The sequence below is a fragment of the Cervus canadensis genome, chromosome 2 (assembly GCF_019320065.1).
Source record: "Cervus canadensis isolate Bull #8, Minnesota chromosome 2, ASM1932006v1, whole genome shotgun sequence".
NCBI classification, from domain to species: Eukaryota; Metazoa; Chordata; class Mammalia; order Artiodactyla; family Cervidae; genus Cervus; species Cervus canadensis.
In genome coordinates, this window is record NC_057387.1 from 501,157 (window position 1) to 523,374 (window position 22,218).

General features: G+C 37.5%; 1 protein-coding gene across 14 annotated transcripts in view; it reads right to left on the reverse strand.

The window, feature by feature from the left end:
* Positions 1-22,218, reverse strand: part of DCAF6 (DDB1 and CUL4 associated factor 6) — a 179,441-nt gene that overhangs the window by 5,655 nt on the left and 151,568 nt on the right. For all 14 annotated transcript variants that reach the window (XM_043449957.1, XM_043449940.1, XM_043449924.1 and 11 more), the window contains 4 exons: positions 12,222-12,360; positions 10,419-10,575; positions 9,686-9,774; positions 3,681-3,786 (listed from right to left, as the gene is read on the reverse strand). In XM_043449957.1, coding sequence (XP_043305892.1) covers positions 3,681-3,786; positions 9,686-9,774; positions 10,419-10,575; positions 12,222-12,360 — 491 coding nt within the window. The remainder of the gene's footprint in view (positions 1-3,680; positions 3,787-9,685; positions 9,775-10,418; positions 10,576-12,221; positions 12,361-22,218) is intronic.

A 22,218-nucleotide genomic window follows, 5' to 3' on the forward strand; every position in this document is an offset into this window, starting at 1 on the left:
AAAAAGAATTCATTTGAATCAGTTCTAATGAGATGGATGAAACCGGAGCCCATCAAAAAGAGTGAAGTAAGCCAGAAAGATAAAGACCAATACAGTATACTAACACATATATATGGAATTTAGGAAGATGGTAACGATAACCCTATATGCAAAACAGAAAAAGAGACACAGATGTACAGAACAGACTTTTGGACTCTGTGGGAGAAGGCGAGGGTGGGATGTTTCAAGAGAACAGCATCGAAACATGTATATTATCTAGGGTGAAACAGATCACCAGCCCAGGGGGATGCATGAGACAAGTGCTCGGGCCTGGTGCACTGGGAAGACCCAGAGGAATCGGGTGGAGAGGGAGGTGGGAGGGGGGATCGGGATGGGGAATATGTGTAAATCCATGGCTGATTCATGTCAATGTATGACAAAAACCACTACAATATTGTAAAGTAATTAGCCTCCAACTGACCCACATTTTTAAAAAGCCTCCTCTTACTGCTATGGAAATCAGACTATATGAAGGCGAGAGCAGAAGTGGGGAGACCAAGATAGATGAATATGGATTGTATTCTGGAGTAAAGCTACCCTAACTGATGGAGTGAATTTGTACATGACTGGGTAAGTGCCTGTACATTCAGTGTGATGTTAGTTCTACAGATATGGCTATCTAGATCTACATGTGCCATGTTCCAGAGGTATGAATGAATGCTTCAGGGTTTTATAAACCATGTTAACACTTTGGAATTTATCCTAAGAGCATGGGCAGGCACAGGAGAATTTTAAAGAGGGGAGTAAACTGAGTAGATTGTAACATATTCTAGAAGAGTTTGGAATGGTTCACACACCATCTCTCCAAAGCCTGTCAAAGCTTCTAGGAATCTCAAAACTGCCTTTATCTCTCATGAAGTTGCCTAAACTAAAAGTCTTTAGTACAGCATTCATGAGAATAATTTTGGGTGCTTTTTTAAAATGCAAAAGCTCAAATCCTATTCAGATAAAATGAATCAGGATCTTTAGTGTGCAGGAACCAGGTATTTGTAGTTTCGAAAAGATTTAAAGCACACTCTTCATTAAAAATCACAACTATAGCAGGATGGAGCTGACTTCCCAGGATGCCTGTGGAGTAATAGAATGGCTGAAGTATTCTGTGGCTAGCTTGTGCTTCCACAATCAAAGTCTGTTAGAAACTGTCCTTGAATATACAGACATCATTGTACTTGGAATACAGGACAATGAAGAAAAGGAGAGCAAAGGAGTAGCTGACTCATCAAATAACTAGATATCTTAAGAATAAAAGCAGCAGAAATATCAACTCTTGGTTACCTTTTCATATCAAGGATTTTACCTAAGAGAAACAAGAGGGTGAGTTAGGTTGACTAAGCCAACTACAAAGTATCTCCCTTTGATTGCTGGCAAAAAAAAAAAAACAATAGAAGAAAGAAAGGGTACTTTATATTATAAGCATCTAATTCTAAAATCAAAGAAAGAGAGTAATAAGTGAGTTAACAAACCATTGCTACATCAGTACCCATTTAAAATAGATTCTTGCAGAAATGAAAGGAGAAAGTTCCCTACAGGCAAACTCAGAAAGAGCCATTCACCAGATGAACTCTTCATATGAACAAGCAAATTTATTTATCATAATCAGCAAATGTTTTTCCTGTTCTATAAAATGGTGCCTCCTCAAATCTGAGGTCAAGTGAATTTTAAGAGTTACTTATTCTTATTGAAGAAAACAGATCAAAAGATGTCATAGTGAATAACATGGGGGCCAAAAGAAGTACTATGATAATATTCTGTTGGACTGCAAACATTTTTCTACTTTCATTTAGGTTTATTTTTTGTTTTGCTTTGACCACTTGAAATTTTTATTCTTTCCTTGTAATAGTTGATATTGACAATTTGAGGGTTTTCTTTCCAGCTCCTTTAATTACAGACATAAGGAGCTTCTTTCAATTCTTAGATGTACCACAATCTTCCAGGACTTAAGACAAATGCTATATATTCTTTTTTTCTGCCAGGAATACTTATGTCTCCCTTCCCCACTCTCTGAGGAAATCATATGCAATCTGCCGTTTATATAGACCTGAAGGTCTGAAACAGAAAGGTGAAAGTGAAAGTCACTCAGTCGTGTCCAACTCTCTGTGACCCTACGGACTGTAGCCCACCAGGCTCTTATGTCCATGGAATTCTCCAGGCCAGAATACTACAGCGGGTAGCCCATTCCCTTCTCCAGAGGATCTTCCCAACCCAGGGATCGAACCCAGGACAGAAGTTATCCTAACAAAGAGTGAGGGTGGGAGGGGACAGCATGACTGTAAAGATTCTGAGGTAGGAAAGAGTTTGAGGTACCCGCAGATTTAGAGAGGGCCAGAGAGGATGGAGAGGGAAATGGCACCCCACTCCAGTGTTCTTGCCTGGAGAGTCCCAGGGACGGGGGAGCCTGGTGGGCTGCCGTCTGTGGGGTCGCACAGAGTCGGACACGACTGACGTGACTTAGCAGCAGCAGCACAGAGAATAGAGAAGACAGAGAAGGAAAGAATGGAGCAGAAAAGCAGTAAGAAAAGTAGTTGAAATCAGGTCATCCAGAGGACTGCATGTCTTATTCATGACTTGAATACATGTTCCTGCAACTGAAATTCGTAGGTAAAAGGGGAGTGACTGCTTGGAAGCTAGTTTCAAATTCAGGCTTTACCGTTTATCAGTTGTGTGACCTGGAGTGAGTTATCAAAAATAATCTACTATGTAGAGGGCAGGAGCTAACTGAGGATAAATCTGTGAAATGATTGGTATGCTGCCTGATTCATTAAAGGTACTCTATACATGGTTGTTGTTGTTGTTATTAAATAATACTCAACATATAAAGAAATTTGTGTTATCAATGAAGTGATAAACATTTTGTTTATAATCGAACTGGATACTTTCTATTGTTATGAACACACGTTATTCCATTCCTTCTTGAAAATTAAGTTGTAATATAATGTAATTAATTGTAATGTGAAGTTTTGTATCTGAAGCACTGAACCCCATGGTTTATCATCTAAAACAAACAAAAATTTGAAAAATACATTGAGCTATTGTTTCAAATCTTTGTAGTAATACATTTATTTTTATATGGGCTGTGATTGATTTTGGCCAAATGTATCATTAAAAGGTACTTACTATAACACATCTTAAGGTTTATGGTATGATATTTATTCCACTCTGAGAAGAAAACCACAGCTGGTAAAGTTTTGAAGTGACGTCATATTTTTATTACGACAATTCAATAAAGTTGGCTCATGGGGATACAAATTACTGTACTAAGATCAAGAATTCATACCACTCAGTTCAAAAGTTAAGCTGCCTTCTATGTAGTCTGAGAGGACCTAATGCCAGCAAGAAATAAATTTCTCGTATTTTAAAAAAAACAAGTTAAAAAGTTAAGGCCAAAAAAAAGTTGGCCTTGATTTTGTAATTTAAGGAAATTAATAAAATCTCTTTATTTTTTGGCTGCATCATGTGGGATCTTAGGTTTCCCGACCAGGTATCAAACCCCTGCCCCCTGCAGTGGAAGTGCAAGTGCTAGCCACTGGACTGTCAGGAAAATCCCTTTTTTCTCCCTTAAATATAAATCCCTTTAATGTCAATCTTAAATAATGTTTTTTCAAATATAATAATGATTTTAATAGCACACTGACAGTTCTTACCAGCTCGAATATGGTTCAGTGAAGCCAACATCCTCAACATGAAAGAGGCTGGAACTGTAATGGTGTTTCTGGTCTCTTCCAGCATGAGTTCATTCCGAGTTATAACCTATGAGGCAAGTTAAATAACCATGTCAAAGATCACAGAGTAACTGTATGTTTTGCTTAGATACCAGGAGAACTGTAAAGAATTAACAGGAATTACTTCATTCTTCACATGTATCTATGGGTCTATATTACCATCTTAAGGCTACCCAATGCCAAATAATTACTAAGCTTGTAATCAACAGAGTAAGATCAGAAAACACTACTCTTTAACTGGAAGAAATACAAAGATCAAACGCTGAGGCTACCTGAAACTTGTAAGAATTCAATTTACTTTTACTTAAAATTTGTTTATAAAAGCAAAGCAGTCTACTTTGTGTCCGCTTATTATTTTTTCCCTCTAGTGGAACTAATATTTTTAGTGAGAGCACTGTTAAAATTATTATCCCTGGGTCATTTGGGCCCCTCAAGGAAAATGTTACCTTAACTTCAAAAATAAACCTTTGGATGAGAGTTACCAATGAACTGTGTCTTAAGTACGAAGAACAGGACTAAAGACCATCCATGAACATCTAGGGATTTAATGTATAATTACAGGCAGACGGAAAAAGAGGAGACCAAAGGGAATGGCAAAGGAAAAACAGAAAGGAAGGAAAGCAGTAGAGGAAGAAAAGACACTAACCTCATCAGCAGTCCCCCAGTGACATCACACTTCCAACTCATGCGGGTGCCCCACGGGGCCCTGTACAGCCCGGCCTCATTTGTTGGTCCCACTGAGCTGCACTGAGCTGCTTTCTTATGTGTCCTCTAGGTGTCAGCGCACGGATTGCCCATCTACCTTATAGTAACTTGAAACACGCTGATCCTTCTGTCTCAAACACTCCTTTGATCCTGGTCCACCTGGTAAACTCAGTTCAATTCTGATTTCCTCTGCGAAGAGACCTTCCCATTCCATTTACTCCAATTGAAAATTCCTTTCTACGAGTTTCCAGAACACTATGTGTACATTTCTGACACGGACCACACTGTATTCTGGTTGTTCATACATATGCCTGTTTTTTCTCACTAGTCTTTGGGTTCTGAAACAAGGGGTTTATCTTTTTAAATTCAGGACTCTATCTGATATAGGGGCTTCCTACGTGGCACCTGCTTGCCAATACAGGAGACAAAAGAGACTTGGGTTCGATAGCTGGGTTGGGAAGACCCCCTAGAGTAGGAAATAGCAACCCACTCCAGTATTCTTGCTTGGAAAATTCCATGGACAAAGGGGCCTTAAGTGTTTAATATAGGTCTATTGACATAATGAGTAAAAATATATGTGGGAATCTCACTATGAACTGTCAACTGTGGTCTAGAGAACGAGTTTTTCAACTTATTAAGAGAGGGCTGTTGTTGTTCAGTTGCCAAGTCCTGTCCAACTTTTTGCAACCCATGAACTACAGTATGCCAGGCTCCTTCACTATCTCCCAGAGTTTGCTCAAATTCATGTCCATTGAGTCGGTGATGATATCCAACCATCTCATACTCTGCCTCCTCCTTCTCCTCTCACCCTCAATTTTCCCCAGCATCAGAGTTTTTTCCAAGGAGTCAGCTCTTCACCTCAGGTGGCCAAAGTATTGGAGTTTCAGCTTCAGCATCAGCCCTTCCAATGAACAGTCAGGACTGATATCCTTAAGGGTTGACTGGTTTGATTTCCTTGTACTCCAAGGGACTCTCAAGAGTCTTCTCCAACACCACAGTTGAAAAGCGTTACTTCTTTGGTGCTCAGCCTTCTTTATGGTTCAACACTCATATCCGTACATGACAACTGGAAAAACCATAGCTCTGCTTATATGGACCTTTGTCAGCAGAGTGATTTCTCTGCTTTTTAATACACTGTCTAGGTTTGTATTTGCTTTCTTTCCAAGGAGCAGGCATCTTTTAATTTTATGGCTGCAGTCACTGTCCACGGTGATTTTGGAGCCAAAGAAAATAAAATTTGTCACTGCTTCCCCTTGTTTCCATCAAGCTGCCATGAAATGATGGGACTGGATGCCATGATCTGTTTTCTGAATGTTGAGTTTTAAGCCAGCTTTCTCACTCTCCTCTTTTATCCTCATCAACAGGCTCTTTAGTTCCTCTTTCAGTTCAGTTCAGTTGCTCAGTCATTTCTGATTCTTTGCAACCCCATGAACTGCAACATTCCAGGCTTCCCCATTCATCACCAGCTCCTGGAGCTTATTCAAACTCATGTCCAAGGAGTCGGTGATGCCATGCAATCTTCTCATCCTCTGTCATCCCTTCTCCTCCCGCCTTCAATCTTTCCCAGCATCAGGGTCTTTTCCAACGAGTCAGTTCTTTGCATCAGGTGGCCAAAGTATTGGAGTTTCAGCCTCAGCATCAGTACTTCCAATGAACATTCAGGACTGATTTCCTTTAGGATGGACTGGTTTGATCTCCTTGCAGTCCAAGGGACTCTCAAGAGTCTTTTCCAACATCACAGTTCAAAAGCATCAGTTCTTCGGCACTCAGCTTTCTTTATAGTCCAACTCTCACATCAACACATGACGACTAGAAAAACCATAGCTTTGACTAGATGGACCTTTGTTGGCAGAGTAATGTCTCTGCTTTTTAATGAGCTGTCTAGGTTGGTCATAGCTTTTCTTCCAAGGAGCAAGTATCTTTTAATTTCATGACTGCAGTCACCATCTTCAGTGATGTTGGAGCCCAAGAAAATAAAGTCTCTCACTATCTTCATTGTTTCCCCATCTGTTTGCCATGAAGTGATTGGACTGGATGCCATGATCTTAGTTTTCTGAATGTTGAGATTTAAACCAACTTTTTCACTCTCTTTCACTTTCATCATGAGGCTCTTTAGTTCTTCTTTGCTTTCTGCCATAAGGGTGGTGTCATCTGCATATCTGAGGTTATTGATATTCCTCCCAGCAATCTTGATTCCAGCTTGTGTTTCATCCAGCCTGGCATTTCTCATGATGTACTCTGCATATAAGTTAAATAAGCAGGGTGACAATATATAGCCTTGACGTCCTCCTTTCCTGATTTGGAACCATGTCCAGTTCTACCTGTTGATTCTTGGCCTGCATATAGATTTCTTAGGAGGCAGGTCAGGTGGTCTGGTATTCCCATCTCTGTAAGAAGTTTCCACAGTTTGTTGTTATCCACAACAGACTTGTGCCGGGAGAATTTCATGGACATAGAAGCCTGACAGGCTACAGTCCATGGGGGGGGTCACAAAAGTGATGGACACAACTAAGCAACTAACACTTTCACTTTACCTAATGGAGGAAGTAAACTTTCCTCCATTAGAGTGGTATCACCCCCATATCTGAGGTTGTTGTTATTTCTCCTGGCATTCTTGATTCCAGCTTGTGAGTCATCCAGCCTGGCTTTTTGCATAAGGAACTCTGAATATAAGTTAAATAAACAAGGTGAGATCTCCAGTCTTTCCCATTCTATTGTTTTCCTCTATTTCTCTGCACTGATCACAAAGGAAGGCTTTCTTATCCCTCCTTGCTATTCTCTAGAACTCTGCATTCACTTAGGTATATCTTTCCCTTTCTCCCTTGGCTTTCACTTCTGTTTTCTCAAATATTTGTAAAGCCCCCTCAGGCAACCACTTTGCCTTCTTACATTTCTTTTTCTTGGGGATGGTTTTGGTCACTGCTTCCTGTATGTTACAAACCTCTGTCCATGGTTCTTCAGGCACTCTCCACCAGATCTAATCTCTTGAACTTATTCATCACCTCCATTGTATAATTATAAGGGATTTGATTAAGGTCATACCTGAAAGGCCTAGTGATTTTCCCTACTTTCTTCAACTTAAGCCTGAATTTTGAAATAAGGAGCTCATGATCTGAGCCACAGTCAGTTCCAGGTCTTACTTCTGCTGACTGTCAAGAACTTCTCCATTTTCAGTGGCAAAAAAATATCAATCTGATTTTGCTATAGACCACCTGGTGATGTCCATGTGTAGAGTCTTCTCTTGTGTCATTGGGAAAAGGTGTCTCTGTGACCAGTGTTCTCTTGACAAAATTCTGTTAGCCTTTGCCCTGTTTCATTTTGTATTCCAAGGTGAAACTTGCATGTTACTCCAGGTATCTCCTGACTTCCTACTTTTGCAATCCAATCTCCTATTATGAAAAGGACATCTGTTTTGAGTGTTAGTTCTAGAAGGTCTTGTAGGTCTTCACAGAACCATTCAACTTCAGCTTCTTTGGCATTAATGATTAGGGTATAGGCTTGGATTACTGTGATGTTGAATGGTTTGCCTTGGAGACAAACCAAGATCATTCTGTCGTTTTTGAGATTGCACCCAAGTACTGCATGTCAGACTCTTGTTGACTATGATGGCTACTCCATTTCTTATAAGGGATTCTTGCCCACAATAGTAGATACAAAGGTCATCTGAATTAAATTCACCCATTCCTGTCCATTTTAATTCACTGATTCCTAAGATGTTGATGTTTATTCTTGTCTCTCCTGCCTGACCAAGTCCAATTTACCTTGATTCATGGACCTAACATTCCTACGCAATATTGTTCTTCATAACATTGGACTTTACTTTCACCACCAGACACATCCACAACTGAGTGACATTTCTGCTTTGGCTCGGCCACTTCATTCTTTCTGGAGCTATTAGTAATTGCCCTCTGCCCTTCCCCTATAGCACCTTCTGACATGGGGGTTCATCTTCCCATGTCATATCCTTTTGCCTTTTCATACTGTTCATAAGATTCTTACAGCAAGAATAGTGGAGTGCTTGCCATTTCCTCCCTCCAGTGAACCACGTTTTGTCAGAACTCTTTTCCTCTCCTGGGTGGCCCTCATGGCATGGCTCATAGCTTTATTGAGTTACAGAAGCCCCTTTGCCATGACAAGGCTGAGGTCCATGAAAGGGTTAAGAGGTAGCAGTATCAACCTTAGCTGCACTCACCTCCTCACAGAAGCTCAGTAATTCGTTAGTAGCTGACTAATGCAATGGATCCCTTATTTTCCTTATAAGAAATACTTGTAAGAAATCTTAAATGAAACCCATAAATGGAAACTCTGGAGTTGAGGAGGAAATACCCAGAGTTTAGCTTTCATGTCATACATCTTCCTGCTCCCAATCCTGCAAAAAACCTACAGCTTCTGAGAACTTAATTTCAAGACTAGTGATATAACAGCAGCTTCAGAAGCTGAGGAAACCTTAAAATAAAATCATAAAGTAAAGATTCTCTGATCATTTGTTCTGCTACCCATTTGGCTATGATTATGGAGAAAAGTTATAGTAAAACTACTTTCTTAAAAGGACACAAGTTGTTGTTTTTTTTTTTAATTATTCTTCATTGCATCAAGTCAAAATAGTCAATCTATTCAACTATAATAAATTTTATCTGTTACTACCAATAATCGACATTCTAATTATCCAAATAGTATTTCAGTTTTTACCTCTCTAATATTGTGGGCATGTTTTATTCTTTTCTTTTTCTTAAAATTTGACCTCATTAAGTGAATTAACTTGTTTTATGTTACCAAGTAACAAAAACTGAGCTGCTTTGATTGTTCTTAAAACAGCATTTCAGGGGCCTCCCTGATGGCTCAATGATAAACAATCTGCCTGCCAATGAAGGAGACACGGGACTGACCTCTGACCTGGGAAGATCCCACACGCCGTGGAGCCACCAACCCTTTGTGCCACAACTATTGAGCCTGTGCTCTAGAGCCCAGGAGCTGCAACCACTGAACAACCGCAACAACCTCATGCCACAGCTACTGTCAAGCTCTGCAACGAGAAGCCACTGCAGTGAGAAGCCCACACACCGCAACTACAGAGTGACTCCCACTTGTGGAAACTAGAGAAAGCCCACACAGCGTCGAAGGCACAGCACAACCAAAAATATATACATAAATAAATAAAATTATTAAAGCATTTCAGGAACAAAATGAAATATGTTCTATAATAAATATAACACAAGTCTTACTTCATCAGCAAGTTTTCGGTTAAAAATCCTTGATTCTTCTAGTGGTGACCAGATTTTTATGTCATAATCTATGCCAGATGAGGCGAGAACTAGAAAAAATCATTCACATTAATATAAAGCTTAGAAACATGCCATTAAGTCACATAAATGTATAATATATATATATATGCATGGATGTATATGTTCAGCAAAATTGAGTTAGAATGGACATTGTTCTGATACATTTAACTGTTAACTGAGAATACTGTTTTGAAGATTTCCTAAAAGTTACCCTAAAATACAATTTTAAAACCGTCTTGAAATCACTCAAACTTTTTTCCTATTTACTGTTCTTTTATGAGAAACATGGGAATTTCAAATGGAATGCAAGAACAAGTCATTGCTCCTTTGTTCTGGTAAATTAATTCTGATATGTAAATACTAAAAGGCATGGAAGTTCAATTTGGTTAAGCAGGGAAAAGTTCAATCAACTGAAGCCCTTACAGCTTGATAAAACTTAGAAGAACTATTAGGAGAATAAGCTCTTTAATCTATTTCCCTCTGTTTTCTGCCAAAAGCAGGTTGTAAACGTTTTTTGTTTTAAACCCAAGAAGAGCAATACTTGACCCTAGTAGCTGCCTACTAGGATAATTTGGATTATTCTTATATATTTATTCTTAAAACTAGAAAAAAGTTGAAGCTGATTAATCATACTAATGCTTTTGAACCCTTGCCTTATTAAAGGTCATCTTACTTGGGTCAAACGGGTGTGGCTGCAGGCAGTTTACCACATGGTTATCAGCCTCCAGGAGCATTAAATGCTCAGCGGTGTGACGATCCCAGATGAAGATGTGGCCACAGTCAGAACCACTCATTACAAAGTTCGCACCCCAGAAATTGGCTTCTTTTATCTAAGGGTTAAGAAAAGCAGAAAATTATAAGAGATTTCAAATCAAAGTTATTAAAAAAGATTTTTCTATTCTCAAGTTTAAAAAATTAATTGGCTTAGAAAATAAAAATTGAAGAGAGTCTTTGTCTTCCAGTATATTGATCATGACAGAAATTTATTAGTAGGGATAAAATGGAAGAAAATAAAGTCCTCCATGATGAAGATAGGTATTTTATTTTGTTCAATACTATATTTACAGTGCTTGAAACAGTACCTGGGCACACAGTAGGTGTTGAGTTAATAACTGCTAAATGAATGAATGAGATTTCTGGGTTATGGATAGTATAATGAAAATTTATATATATATAGATGTCACTGAACTTTCCAAAACCGATTCCATTTTAGCTCTAAAAGATAATAAAAACAATTCATAGGAAAAAATGAACTGTTTCCCCCAGTATTTTGCTTTATGCCAAAAGAACAAAATTACCAACCTTTTTATTAGCTATCAGAAGTTCTCACAATCAAGAAGGAATGATATAAATACATATTTACTTACATGAAGCAATGAAACAAAGGACATGTTAAGATTATTATGATGGAGTTTTTCAGCAGATGCACAAAATGAACCATCAAAAATCTTTGTATTTCAGATCAGAATTTCTGAAATCATATTATGTACAGCTGCGACTTTGATATTTTGACAAAGCAAAGGAGGGGAGCCAATTTTCTTGTTACTTGGAACTACTATTGTATTTATTTGTCTTCTATTTTTTTCCATTTCTATCCCTAGTTATTTCCATCCAAAATTTTAACCATAAAAACACAAGAAATACAAATTGATCGCTTCTATTAATAATGAGTAGTCCTTGTAAAATGAGTAAATTGCTACATGATATCTATAAAAAGAGCTAATTATTTCCTCATCCCGAAGTTACTTTTTGCCTCTACCCTAAAGAAAGGAGATTGAAATCAATTCTGTAGATACTTTTTGAAAACTCAATGAATATATGAGAACACTTTCAGATATGAATGGTTCAGAGTGACAGTTGTTAATCATCTAACAAGATTTTCTCAGTAAATAATTAATATTGCATTAGGTAGACAGACTTCTGGGTTATAAACACTAGAGAAGATCTTAGATATCATCTGGTCTGTTTTTACTTCATAGATGAGGAAATTAAAGTTTAGAAAGACAAGGTGACTAAAATAAATCTTTGTCAATCTTTAAAAAAGTTATAATTGATCTGACTATATTTTGTAATGAACCTGGATTTCATACATCCAAATCTTTCTCTTTACAACCAACAAAACAAACTAATATGAACTAAAAAACAATCTACTAGGAAAGTAGATAGCAAGTGTGAGAGAGCAAAAAAGCAGCAATGGTTACCTATACAAGCTAACATTTTTAAAGTTCTATAATAGTTCCTCCGTAGGGCAGAGTTTTCTTATAAAAAATAATGCTCTTTCACAACATATTATAGGACAAAAAGAACTATGTTTGGGTAAAGAGATAACTGTGAAGGTGCAATAAATGTTATGTACAGAGATAATTATATAGAATATGGTAGAATCAAACTGGCATATATAAAAACAATCATTATGGAAAAAAATTCATGCTATGAAACTGCAGTTCTTCGAAACAATGTCATGAGTATGTGGTACCATTGTCCTGGAGTTGCGATGGCCCTTATAAACCATCTTTACTAGTGGCCTTCTAATGTTCAAAGTATCCAACTCCTCCATTTCTTTCCTTTCTTTTCTCCGCCTGAAGAACTCCTGAATGCGGGCAACAGCAGAGCGTCTATGAATTATATATTAAAAGAAAAATACAGAAATAAGTATAAAACATTCACAGGCCACTACAGAATGATAGTGAGCAACATTAAAATCAAGTGAAATCTAGAAATTATTTAAACTCAATATTATCTCAATGAGGCATCCCCAGTCAAAAGCAGACAAAACAGTAAGACTACATCAAACTAGTTGAGTTACTAAAACAAAATGTTTTAGTTGAGAGATCACTTAGAAATTTGGTACTGGTTGAGAGTAAATGAAATAGCATGCGGCACACTGTTTAAATGGCTATTTTATAAAAATATAATACAGACAAAATTAATATGCAATTTACTATAAATAAAACAAAACCTAGTCAATATTATTTGTCCTCTCTATATCAGGAAATATAAAGGCATAAAGAAAAACCAAAAAAAGAAACTAAAGGTAACATATAATTGCAGTGGATGTTTTGAGATTTTGTTTAAAGGTGTTCTCAGCAAAGAACAAACTAGTCAAGGAAAGAATATTGTTATCTATGAATAAAACAAGGATCTTCTAATAGAATCTATTCTACATGAACTTCATATTAGAGTACAGAATGGAGCTAATGAGGCTGATTTTTACTCTCCTAAGAACCCAGTTGGGTCACAGAGCTAGAAAGTGAAGAACAATGGACCCTCTTTAAGATTGATTTTATTACTAGAAGAAACTTTCCCCAACATCTACTACTAAATAACTGTTAGTTTGAACTTGTTATTTAAAACATTATATTCTGAAGTATAATAGACAAAAATCCAAAATATATCAAGTGTCTACAAATCAGTACGAAAAATAAGTACTATAATAGAAAAACAAGGACATGAACAAGGAAATTACAGAAGAAAGAGACTGTTAATAAATAGGCAAAAAGATGCTTAGCCTCACTAATAATAAAACAAATTCATCTTTTGGTATGTCTATCACATTAAAAATTTTTTACATCTATCAGAGTGGTTAAGAGCACAGGAAAACAGGCACTACTGGCAGGAGTTTGAAGGTTTTATGTATATAAAGAAAAAGCACTCTTTGGCTGTAAATTTTTCACTTAAGTAGAAACATATACAGGAAGGTATAAGTCAAAAAGGTGTAGCTCAATGCATTTTTGCAAAATAGGCCCATGTAACCAGCACAAGTATTGAGAAATAGAGAATAAATAGAATTCAGAAGTCTCCCCATTCTCCATTTCCATTATTATGCTGCACTATTCTGACTTCTAACATGATGGGTTAATTTTGCCTGTTTCATTAATTAAACAAAATCATATGATACATTTTGTATCTAGCTTCTTTAGCTCAATATTATATTTGTAAGATTCATCCATGTTGCTGTATTTAGCTGTAGTTCACTCATCCTCTTTGCTGTACAATACTACTTTACATAAATACATTATAATTTATGTATCCATACAACTGCTGGTGCACATTGGGTTGTTTACAGGTTTTGATGACAAAAACAGTGCTCTGATGAACATAAGCACATATTTCTCTTGAGCATATGTTTAGAAGTGGATATGCTGGACCACAGTATGTGCACATGATTATCCTTAATAGATACTCTCAAACAACTCTCCAAAGTGGTCACAGCCGTGTATAACCCACCGGCAGGGTATGACTGCTCCAGTACAAGATATTTCTGAGGAGAAACTAAATAATATCCGTTAAAACCTAAAACATGTATTTGTTTTGATGTAGCGATCTTATCTTTTAATGAATGTATGCTATAAAAAACAAATATGCAAATATGTATTTTCACAATATATATACACACATATACACACATGTATTCACCGCACTACTCTGAGAAACATTGGAATAATCTAATGTTTTATACCTAGAAAGGATAGGTTAAATAAATTAAGGTCCATCTGTACACTGGAATACTTATGTCATTAAATAATACTTATGTCATTAAAAATGACATAATGATCCATAAGCAAGAATATAGAAAATATCAGCATTATCTTAAAGAATCCATAATATAGGTTAAAAAATAATTCATAGAGGAAAAATTTATATATACATAGAGAATCTAGAAAAACAGACACTAAACTTAATAACACTTTCTAAAACAATTCTATAACAATTATGTAGTCTTACAAAGTTTTCTTTTTCATAAAATGGTATATTATAAATTCTATGGGCTATTTAGAAAGTGTTTTAAAAATGTTATCCTATGTTACACATATTTAAAAAAGGGGGGGTCCAAAATTTTAAGCTAGACATGATTAGAAACTTCCACAGAGAAAGCTGACATGTTCAGTTTACTCTGATTATCTCTTTCTGATTGGGAAGTGATAAATGGGAAGGGTTGAGAGTTCAAATGCTCTCAAATGAAACAATTAATATGATTAAAATTCTCTTTTTTCTAAAGTAGAAGAAAAAAGGACACTTGATCAGTTAAAAATATGTGAATGGCAAGAAACCGAAAAGAAAAATCTCTTGCTAAGAAAGTTGAGTATCTAGAAACTAATGCAACACTGTAAATCAACTACACTTCAATAAAAAAAACAGAATAAGTAGAGTATCAGGTAGCAGAAGAAACAGAAATAACCTTGCTGATAAAGCAGAGGCCTTAGGAGCTATAAATGGAAAAAGAAACTATACAACACAGCAAGAATCAGAAGCTAAAATCATTTTTAAACAGCAGTGTGGCCAAAATTAAAGCTGAATGAGTAATGGGATGATAATAATTAAGAATTAGTGAAGAATGTACCAAATCGTAAGTGTTCATTTCACTTAAATGTTTGCTCTAGGGACTTCCCTGGTAGTGCAGTGGATAGGAATCAGCCTGCCAATGCAGGGGACATGGGTACAATTCCTGGTCTGGAAGGATTCCACATGCCAGCAGAGCAACTAAGCCCCCGCGCCACAACTTCTGATCTGGCACTCTAGAGCGTGCAAGCCACAACTACTGAGCCCGCGTGCTGCAACTACTGAAGCCCACTTGCCCTAAAGCCGCATACCATACAAATTCTGAGCCCATGTGTTGCAACTACTGAAGCCTGTGCATCTAGACCCTGTGCTCCATAACAAGAGAAGTCACCATAATGAAGAAGCCTGCATACTGGAACAAAGGGCAGCCCCTGCTTGCAGCAAATAAAGAAAGTCCTCACACAGCGACGAAGACTGAGTACAACCAAAAATAAATAAAGTGAATTTTAAAAAAGTTTGCTCTACAATATGGTCTAATTTACTGCTTAATGTTTGTTTGGCTTACCCATCCTGATAAAGAATAATACATGCAGCTTGTACTGTACAATTTAGGTCAAAGATTAGGGTACCTACCACTGTAGGAAATGATCTAAAACAGAAAAAAAGCTTAAAGTGCACGAATTTCAACTTAGAAGATAAAAAGTGACAGTAAATGCTATACTTGTATACACAGTCAGATAATGTCCAACACAGCAAACCGTTCTAAAGAAATGAATAAACTTAGAATGAAAACATTGAAGGGAATTCCCTGGCAGTCTAGTGGTTAGGACTCTACATTTTCACTGTCAAGAACCTGGGTTCAGTCCCTGGTCAGGAAGCTAATATCCCACATGCTGCGTGGTGTACATATATACACACATCACACATACATCACACACATCATACACAACGCATGTGTGCACCACATATAAAACACATGCATGTACCAAACAGATGTGCTACATATCTTCCAACCCAGTGGACCAAAAAAAAAAAAAAGAAGGATAAAAATCTTCATCCTAAAAATGACAGGAAAGTTAAAAAAAAAGGTATAACAGGAAAATCAAAAGTAAAAAGCTGGAAAGTGAAAAGTGAAAGGTTCTCAGTCATGTCTGACTCTTTGCAACCCCATAGACTATATGTAAGTCCATGGAATTCTCCAGGCCAGAATACTGGAGTGGATAGCCTATTCCTTCTCCAGGGGATCTTCCCAAACCAGGAATCGAACCAGGGTCTCCCGGATTGCAGACAGATTCTTTACCAACTGAGCTATCAAGGAAGTCCCCCCCACCCCAGAAAAAGTTGGAAAACAAGTCCAAAAATAGCCATGATAATAAGAAACTTAAAAAGACTAAATTGACCAAGGGAAAGAAAAAGAAACTGTTTCAGACATACCTAAAGTATGAGAACAAGGCAAGGGTTTCAGGCAAAAGGATATTGTGAGAATAGTAATCAAATGAAAATGGCATAGCTATGTTAATATCAGATAAAAGAGACTATGATAAAAAGTAATGTCAAAGGTAGAAAGGATTACTACATCTATAGTAAGTTCAGTTTACCAGGAAGAAATAACAATTTAATATATATATACCAAATAAAAAGCCTCAAACCTTGTTAAAAAAAGAAAATGACAGAACTACAAGGACATAATGACTTCAATACATCTCTCTCATATTTTACAAGCCAAGCTACCAAAACACAGAGATAATTTGAACAGCACAATTAACAGTCTTAATCTAATGCTAAGCCTTAAATCAGAAGTGGCCACAGGTCTGGAAAAAGTCAGTTTTCATTTCAGCCCCAGAGAAAGGCAATGCCAAACAATGTTCAAATAACCATACAATTTCACTCATTTCACATGCTAGCAAAATTATGCTCAAAATCCTTCAGGCTGGGCTTCAGCAGTACGTGAACCAAGAACTTTCAGATGTACAAGCTGGATTTAGAAAAGGCAGGGGAACCAGAGACCAAATTGCCAACATCCACTGGATCATAGAAAAAGCAAGGGAATTCCAAAACACAATCTACTTCATTAACTACGCTAAAGCCTTTGACTGTGTGGATTACAACAAACTGTGGAAAATTCTGAAGGAGATGGAACACCAGATCACCTTTACCTGTCTCCTGAGAAACCTGTATGCAGGACAAGAAACAACAGTTAGAAATGGACATGGAACAATGGACTGGTTCAAAATTGGGAAAGGAGTATGTCAACGCTGTATACAGTCACCCTGCTTATCTAAATTACAAGCGGAGTGTATCATGCAAAATGCTGACTCAAAGCTAGAATCAAGATTACTGGGAGAAATATCAACAACCTCAGATAATGCAGGGGTTAATGCACTCAGATAAAGCACTTTAGTGGCAGAAAGTGAAGAGGAACAAGAACCTCTTAATGAAGGTGAAGGAGGAAAAAAGTGAAAAAAGCTGGCTTAAAACTCAACATTCAAAATACGAAGTTCATGGCATTCAGTCCCATGACTTCATGGCAAATAGACGGGGGGGATGTGGAAACAGTGACAAGATTTCGTTTTCTTGGGCTCCAAAATCATTGTGGACGGTGACTACAGCCTTGAAATTAAAAGATGCTTGCTCCTTGGAAGAAAAGATATGATGAACCTAGACAGCATGTTAAGAAGCAGAGACATCACTTGTCGACAAAGATCCAGATAGTCAAAGATACGGTTTTTCCAGCAGTCATGTACAGACATGAGAGTTGGACTATAAAGAAAGCTGAGTGCCAAAGAATTAATGCTTTCAAACTGTAGTGCTGAAGAAGACTCTTGAGAGCTCCTAGGACAGCAAAGAGATCCAACCAATCAAACCTGAATATTCACTGGAAGGACTAATGTTGAAGCTGAAGCTCCAATACTTTGACCACCTGATGTGAACTGCCAACTCACTGGAAAAGACCCCGATGCTGGGAAAGACTGAGGGCAAGAGAAGAAGGGGGCGACAGAGGATGAGATGGTTGGACTCAATGGACACAATTTTGAGCAAACTCCAGGAGACAGTGAAGGACAGGGAAGCCTGGCATGCTGCAGTCCATGGGTTGCAAAGAGCTGGACACGACACAGCAACTGAACAACGTAATATCATGGTCACATATAAAATTCTACATTAAAAATTAAAGTCACATGCTTTTCAAGCACACATGAAACATTTACAAATTTATCACATAATAGGCCACAAAGCCAGTTTCTATAAATTTCAAAATATAGGTCTAAATCAACCATGTTCTCTGACTGCAAATTAAATGTTAATGAAAAAAAGCTGAATGCTAAATGTATACAACTAACAAAGTTAGAAAAAGGACCAAAGAGGAATTTTAAATAATAAGGAAGGAAATGATAAAAAAAAAAAAAAAGAAAAAAAGTAGAAATATAAAACAAAGAGGTTAACAAATATGAGAGAAAACAGTTCAGTTGTGCAGTCATGTCTGACTCTTTAAGACCCCATGAACTGCAGCATGCCAAGCTTCCCTGTCCATCACCAACTCCCAGAGCTTGCTCAAACTCACATCCATTGAGTTGCTGATGCCATCCAACCATCTCATACTCTGTTGCCCCCTTCTCTTCCTGCCTTCGATCTTTCCGAACATCAGGGACTTTTCCAACGAGTCAGTTCTTTGCATCAGGTGGCCAAATTACTGGAGTTTCAGCTTCAGCATCAGTCCTTCCAATGAAGAGTCAGGACTGATATCATTTAAGGTTGACTGGTTTGATCTCATTGCAGTCCAAGGGACTCTCAAGAGTCTTCTCCAATACCACAGTTCAAAAGCATCAATTCTTCAGTGCTCAGGCTTCTTTATAGTCCAACTCTCACATCCATATATGACTACTAGAAAAATCATAGCTCTGACTAGACAGACCTTTGTTGGCAATGTTATGTCCCTGCTTTTTAATTTACTATGCTGTCTATCTTGGTCATAGCTTTTCTTTCAAGGAGAAAGCATCTTTTAATTTCATGCAGTCACCATCTGCAGTGATTTTGGAGCCCAAGAAAATAAAGTCTCTCACTGTTTCCATTGCTTCCCCATCTATTTGCCATGAAGTGATGGGACTGGATGCCACGATCTTAGTTTTTGGAATGTTGAGTTTTAAGCCAGTTTTTTCACTCTCTTTCACTTTCATCAAGAGGCTCTTTAGTACTTCTTTGCTTCCTGCCCTAAGTGTGGTGTCATCTGCATATCTGAGGTTATTGATATTTCTCCCAGCAATCTTGATTCCAGCCTGTGCTTCATCCAGCCCGGCATTTCGCATGATGTATTCTGCATATAAGTTAAATAAGCAGGGTGACAGTATACAGCCTTAACATACTCCTTTCCTGATTTGGAACCAGCCTGTTGTTCAATGTCCAGTTCTAACTGTTCCTTCTTGAGCTGCATACAGATTTCTCAGGAGGGCAGGTAAGGTGGTCTGGTATTCTCATCTCTTGAAGAACTTTCCAGTTTGTTGTGATATACACAGTCAAAGGCTTTGGCCTAATCAATAAAGCAGAAGTATTTTTACCCATTTCTCACCATTGTACATGTATTGAACCATTAGTCTACTAAAAAATGTTAGTCTTCATGAATCAATACTGATGGGGAAATAAGGCTGCAAAGTGCCTAACACACTTTTCCCAAGTACAATCCAAGGAAGACTGTTCGTACTATTCCCAGACATTTTAAACCGCCTAATGGACCATTAGAGTCCTGGTAAATGAATGTTACACAATTTACTCCATCTAATAAACATGTTTTATTTGTGGTCTGTATGTTTTCACAGTGAACCAAAAGCCAGGCTACTGTCTCTTCTGAGGATAATCTTCTTTTGGAAAAGATTATCCCTACCTGGGGAAATTCTTAACTTCACAGTGACTGGCCAGGCGCTTCAAAATGTCTATACTCTTTGGCTAATTTTACAACCTTATTACTGAACCCTCAATCTTCTGGTTTAGTTGAACGCACTACTGGCATTATTAAGATTCAACGGGCAATATTTTTAAAGGCCCTCCAAGTACCCTGGCCAAAAGCATTGCAGCTGGTCCTTCAAAAATCTCAAGTCCACCTCTTGTAACTCATAAACCCTTCGCCTTTGACATAATCACAAGATGCCCAAAGCATTTGGCTCCTGCTTCTTTTGATCTACAACTGACAAAAGGAGAGATACTCTAATATTTTGAAAGCCTAATTGCTTCTATTGAAAATAATGTTTTGGGAATTCCCTGGCAGCCCAGTGGTTAGAGTTCTGTGCTTCCACTGGAAGTGGGCTGGGTATGATCTTTGGTGAGAGAACTAAGATCCTGCATGCCACACGGCAAGACCAAAAAAGGAAAGTTTTGACAGAGCAAATTTGGGGAAATGAAAACCTAAAGCATCACACCTTGCAACCTGGAAATTCCCTAGAAATTTTGTCTATTAATAAAGGCACTTCCAGGGAATTCTCTGGAGGTCCAGTAGTTAAAACTACATGCTTCAATTGCCAAGGGCACAGGTTTGATTCCTGGTGGAGGGGACTAAGGTCCCACAAGCTGCAAGGTACAGAAAAAAAAAATGACACTTCCACATGAACTCTCTGCAACCTTGCTGGAAAGGATCCAAGTACTGCTACCAACCCTTGTGTTGCCAAATGTCAAGGAACAGACTCTTAGATTCACATGAGACACCAAAAGAAACCACCAAGCATGTGTGTGTGTGTGTGTGTGTGTGTGTAGTATGTATAATATATATTTTAGAAAACTTATGAATTTTTACCTAACTAAAAAATTTATGACATTTTGATTCCACCTGTTTGACTTTGTATGAATAGAATACTAGATTTCTAATTTTTAAAAAGGATATGCAACAAGCAACAAAGATTTACTGTACAGCACAGGGAACTATAGTCAGTATCTTTTAATAACCTATCATGGAAAATAGTCTGAAAAATAATATATTTGTATATGTACAGCTGAATCACCTTATTGTGCACCTGCAACACTGTTAAGTCAACTACACTTCAATAAAATATATATATACATATATATAAAGAAAAAAAAAGAGTGAAAATTTTAAGTAGAGAAAGAAAAAGAACAAAAGAGGGACACTCTGATATTTGATATTTTGAAAACTTCAAGTCTCACAACCGAGACTTACACATTGGCAGTTACTAGGAAAAAGAGCATAACATCAGAAAATAATGATGAGTCCTGCCCCAAGGTCACAGGTGCAAGACCTTGCACCAAGGCTACAGAAGTGGAGCCCAGAACCAAGGTCAACTCCGAAGCTGACTAAGCCCCTTTGTAACTGTTGCCAAAAGCCCCTGATCATCACTAACAACCATTCTGACTCCCAATTAGGCAAAGATGTCCACCCCAGTAAACACCCTATAGCACCCTAATCACCTAACACCAACCAGTAGGAATCCCGTCCAGCAGGAATTTTGTCTTGAGACTATAAAAATTGGCTTTTAACCCCTGAAACTGTCAACTCTTCCTGATCTGTCAGGAAGTCGGCTCACTGTGCTCTCAGTACCCACATTATCCCTGCCCTTTGTCCTTAATAAACTTATTCCCTTCTGAAATGCTCTGTGTCTGAAAATTCTTTTCCAATCTGCACTCGGACTGCCTCAACAAATAAGCTCTGAGGCTTTTCTTAGGAATGCACTAAACTTAATTCTAAAAGTATAATATACTTCAGAAAAATCTGTAGGGGTAAAAAAAAAACTGTGTGTGTTGGCAGACAGATTCTTTACCACTGAGCCACCAGGGAAGTCCCTAACTTTACATTATGAGCCTTTCCTCTTCCCTGAAAGTCTTTATATTTAACACTTCATATTCGAGGAAATTCTATTTCTAAAATGGTTCAACAAAACATTTTAAGATATCTCCAAGCTTAAATTCCCTGGGGGCTTAGTTTTAATGAAACTTCTCTTCTTTAAAAAAAAATTTTTTTTAATATGTAATGTATTTTTTTTTTCATTTTTTTTTTCATTTATTTTTATTAGTTGGAGGCGAATTACTTTACAATATTATAGTACTTTTTGCCATACATTGACATGAATCAGCCATGGATTTACATGTGTTCCCCATCCTGAACCCCCTCCCACCTCCCTCCCCATCCCATCCCAAACTAAGCTCCTCAATCAAAATTAATTAATGATTTTATACAAATCAACATGTTTCTAGACAAC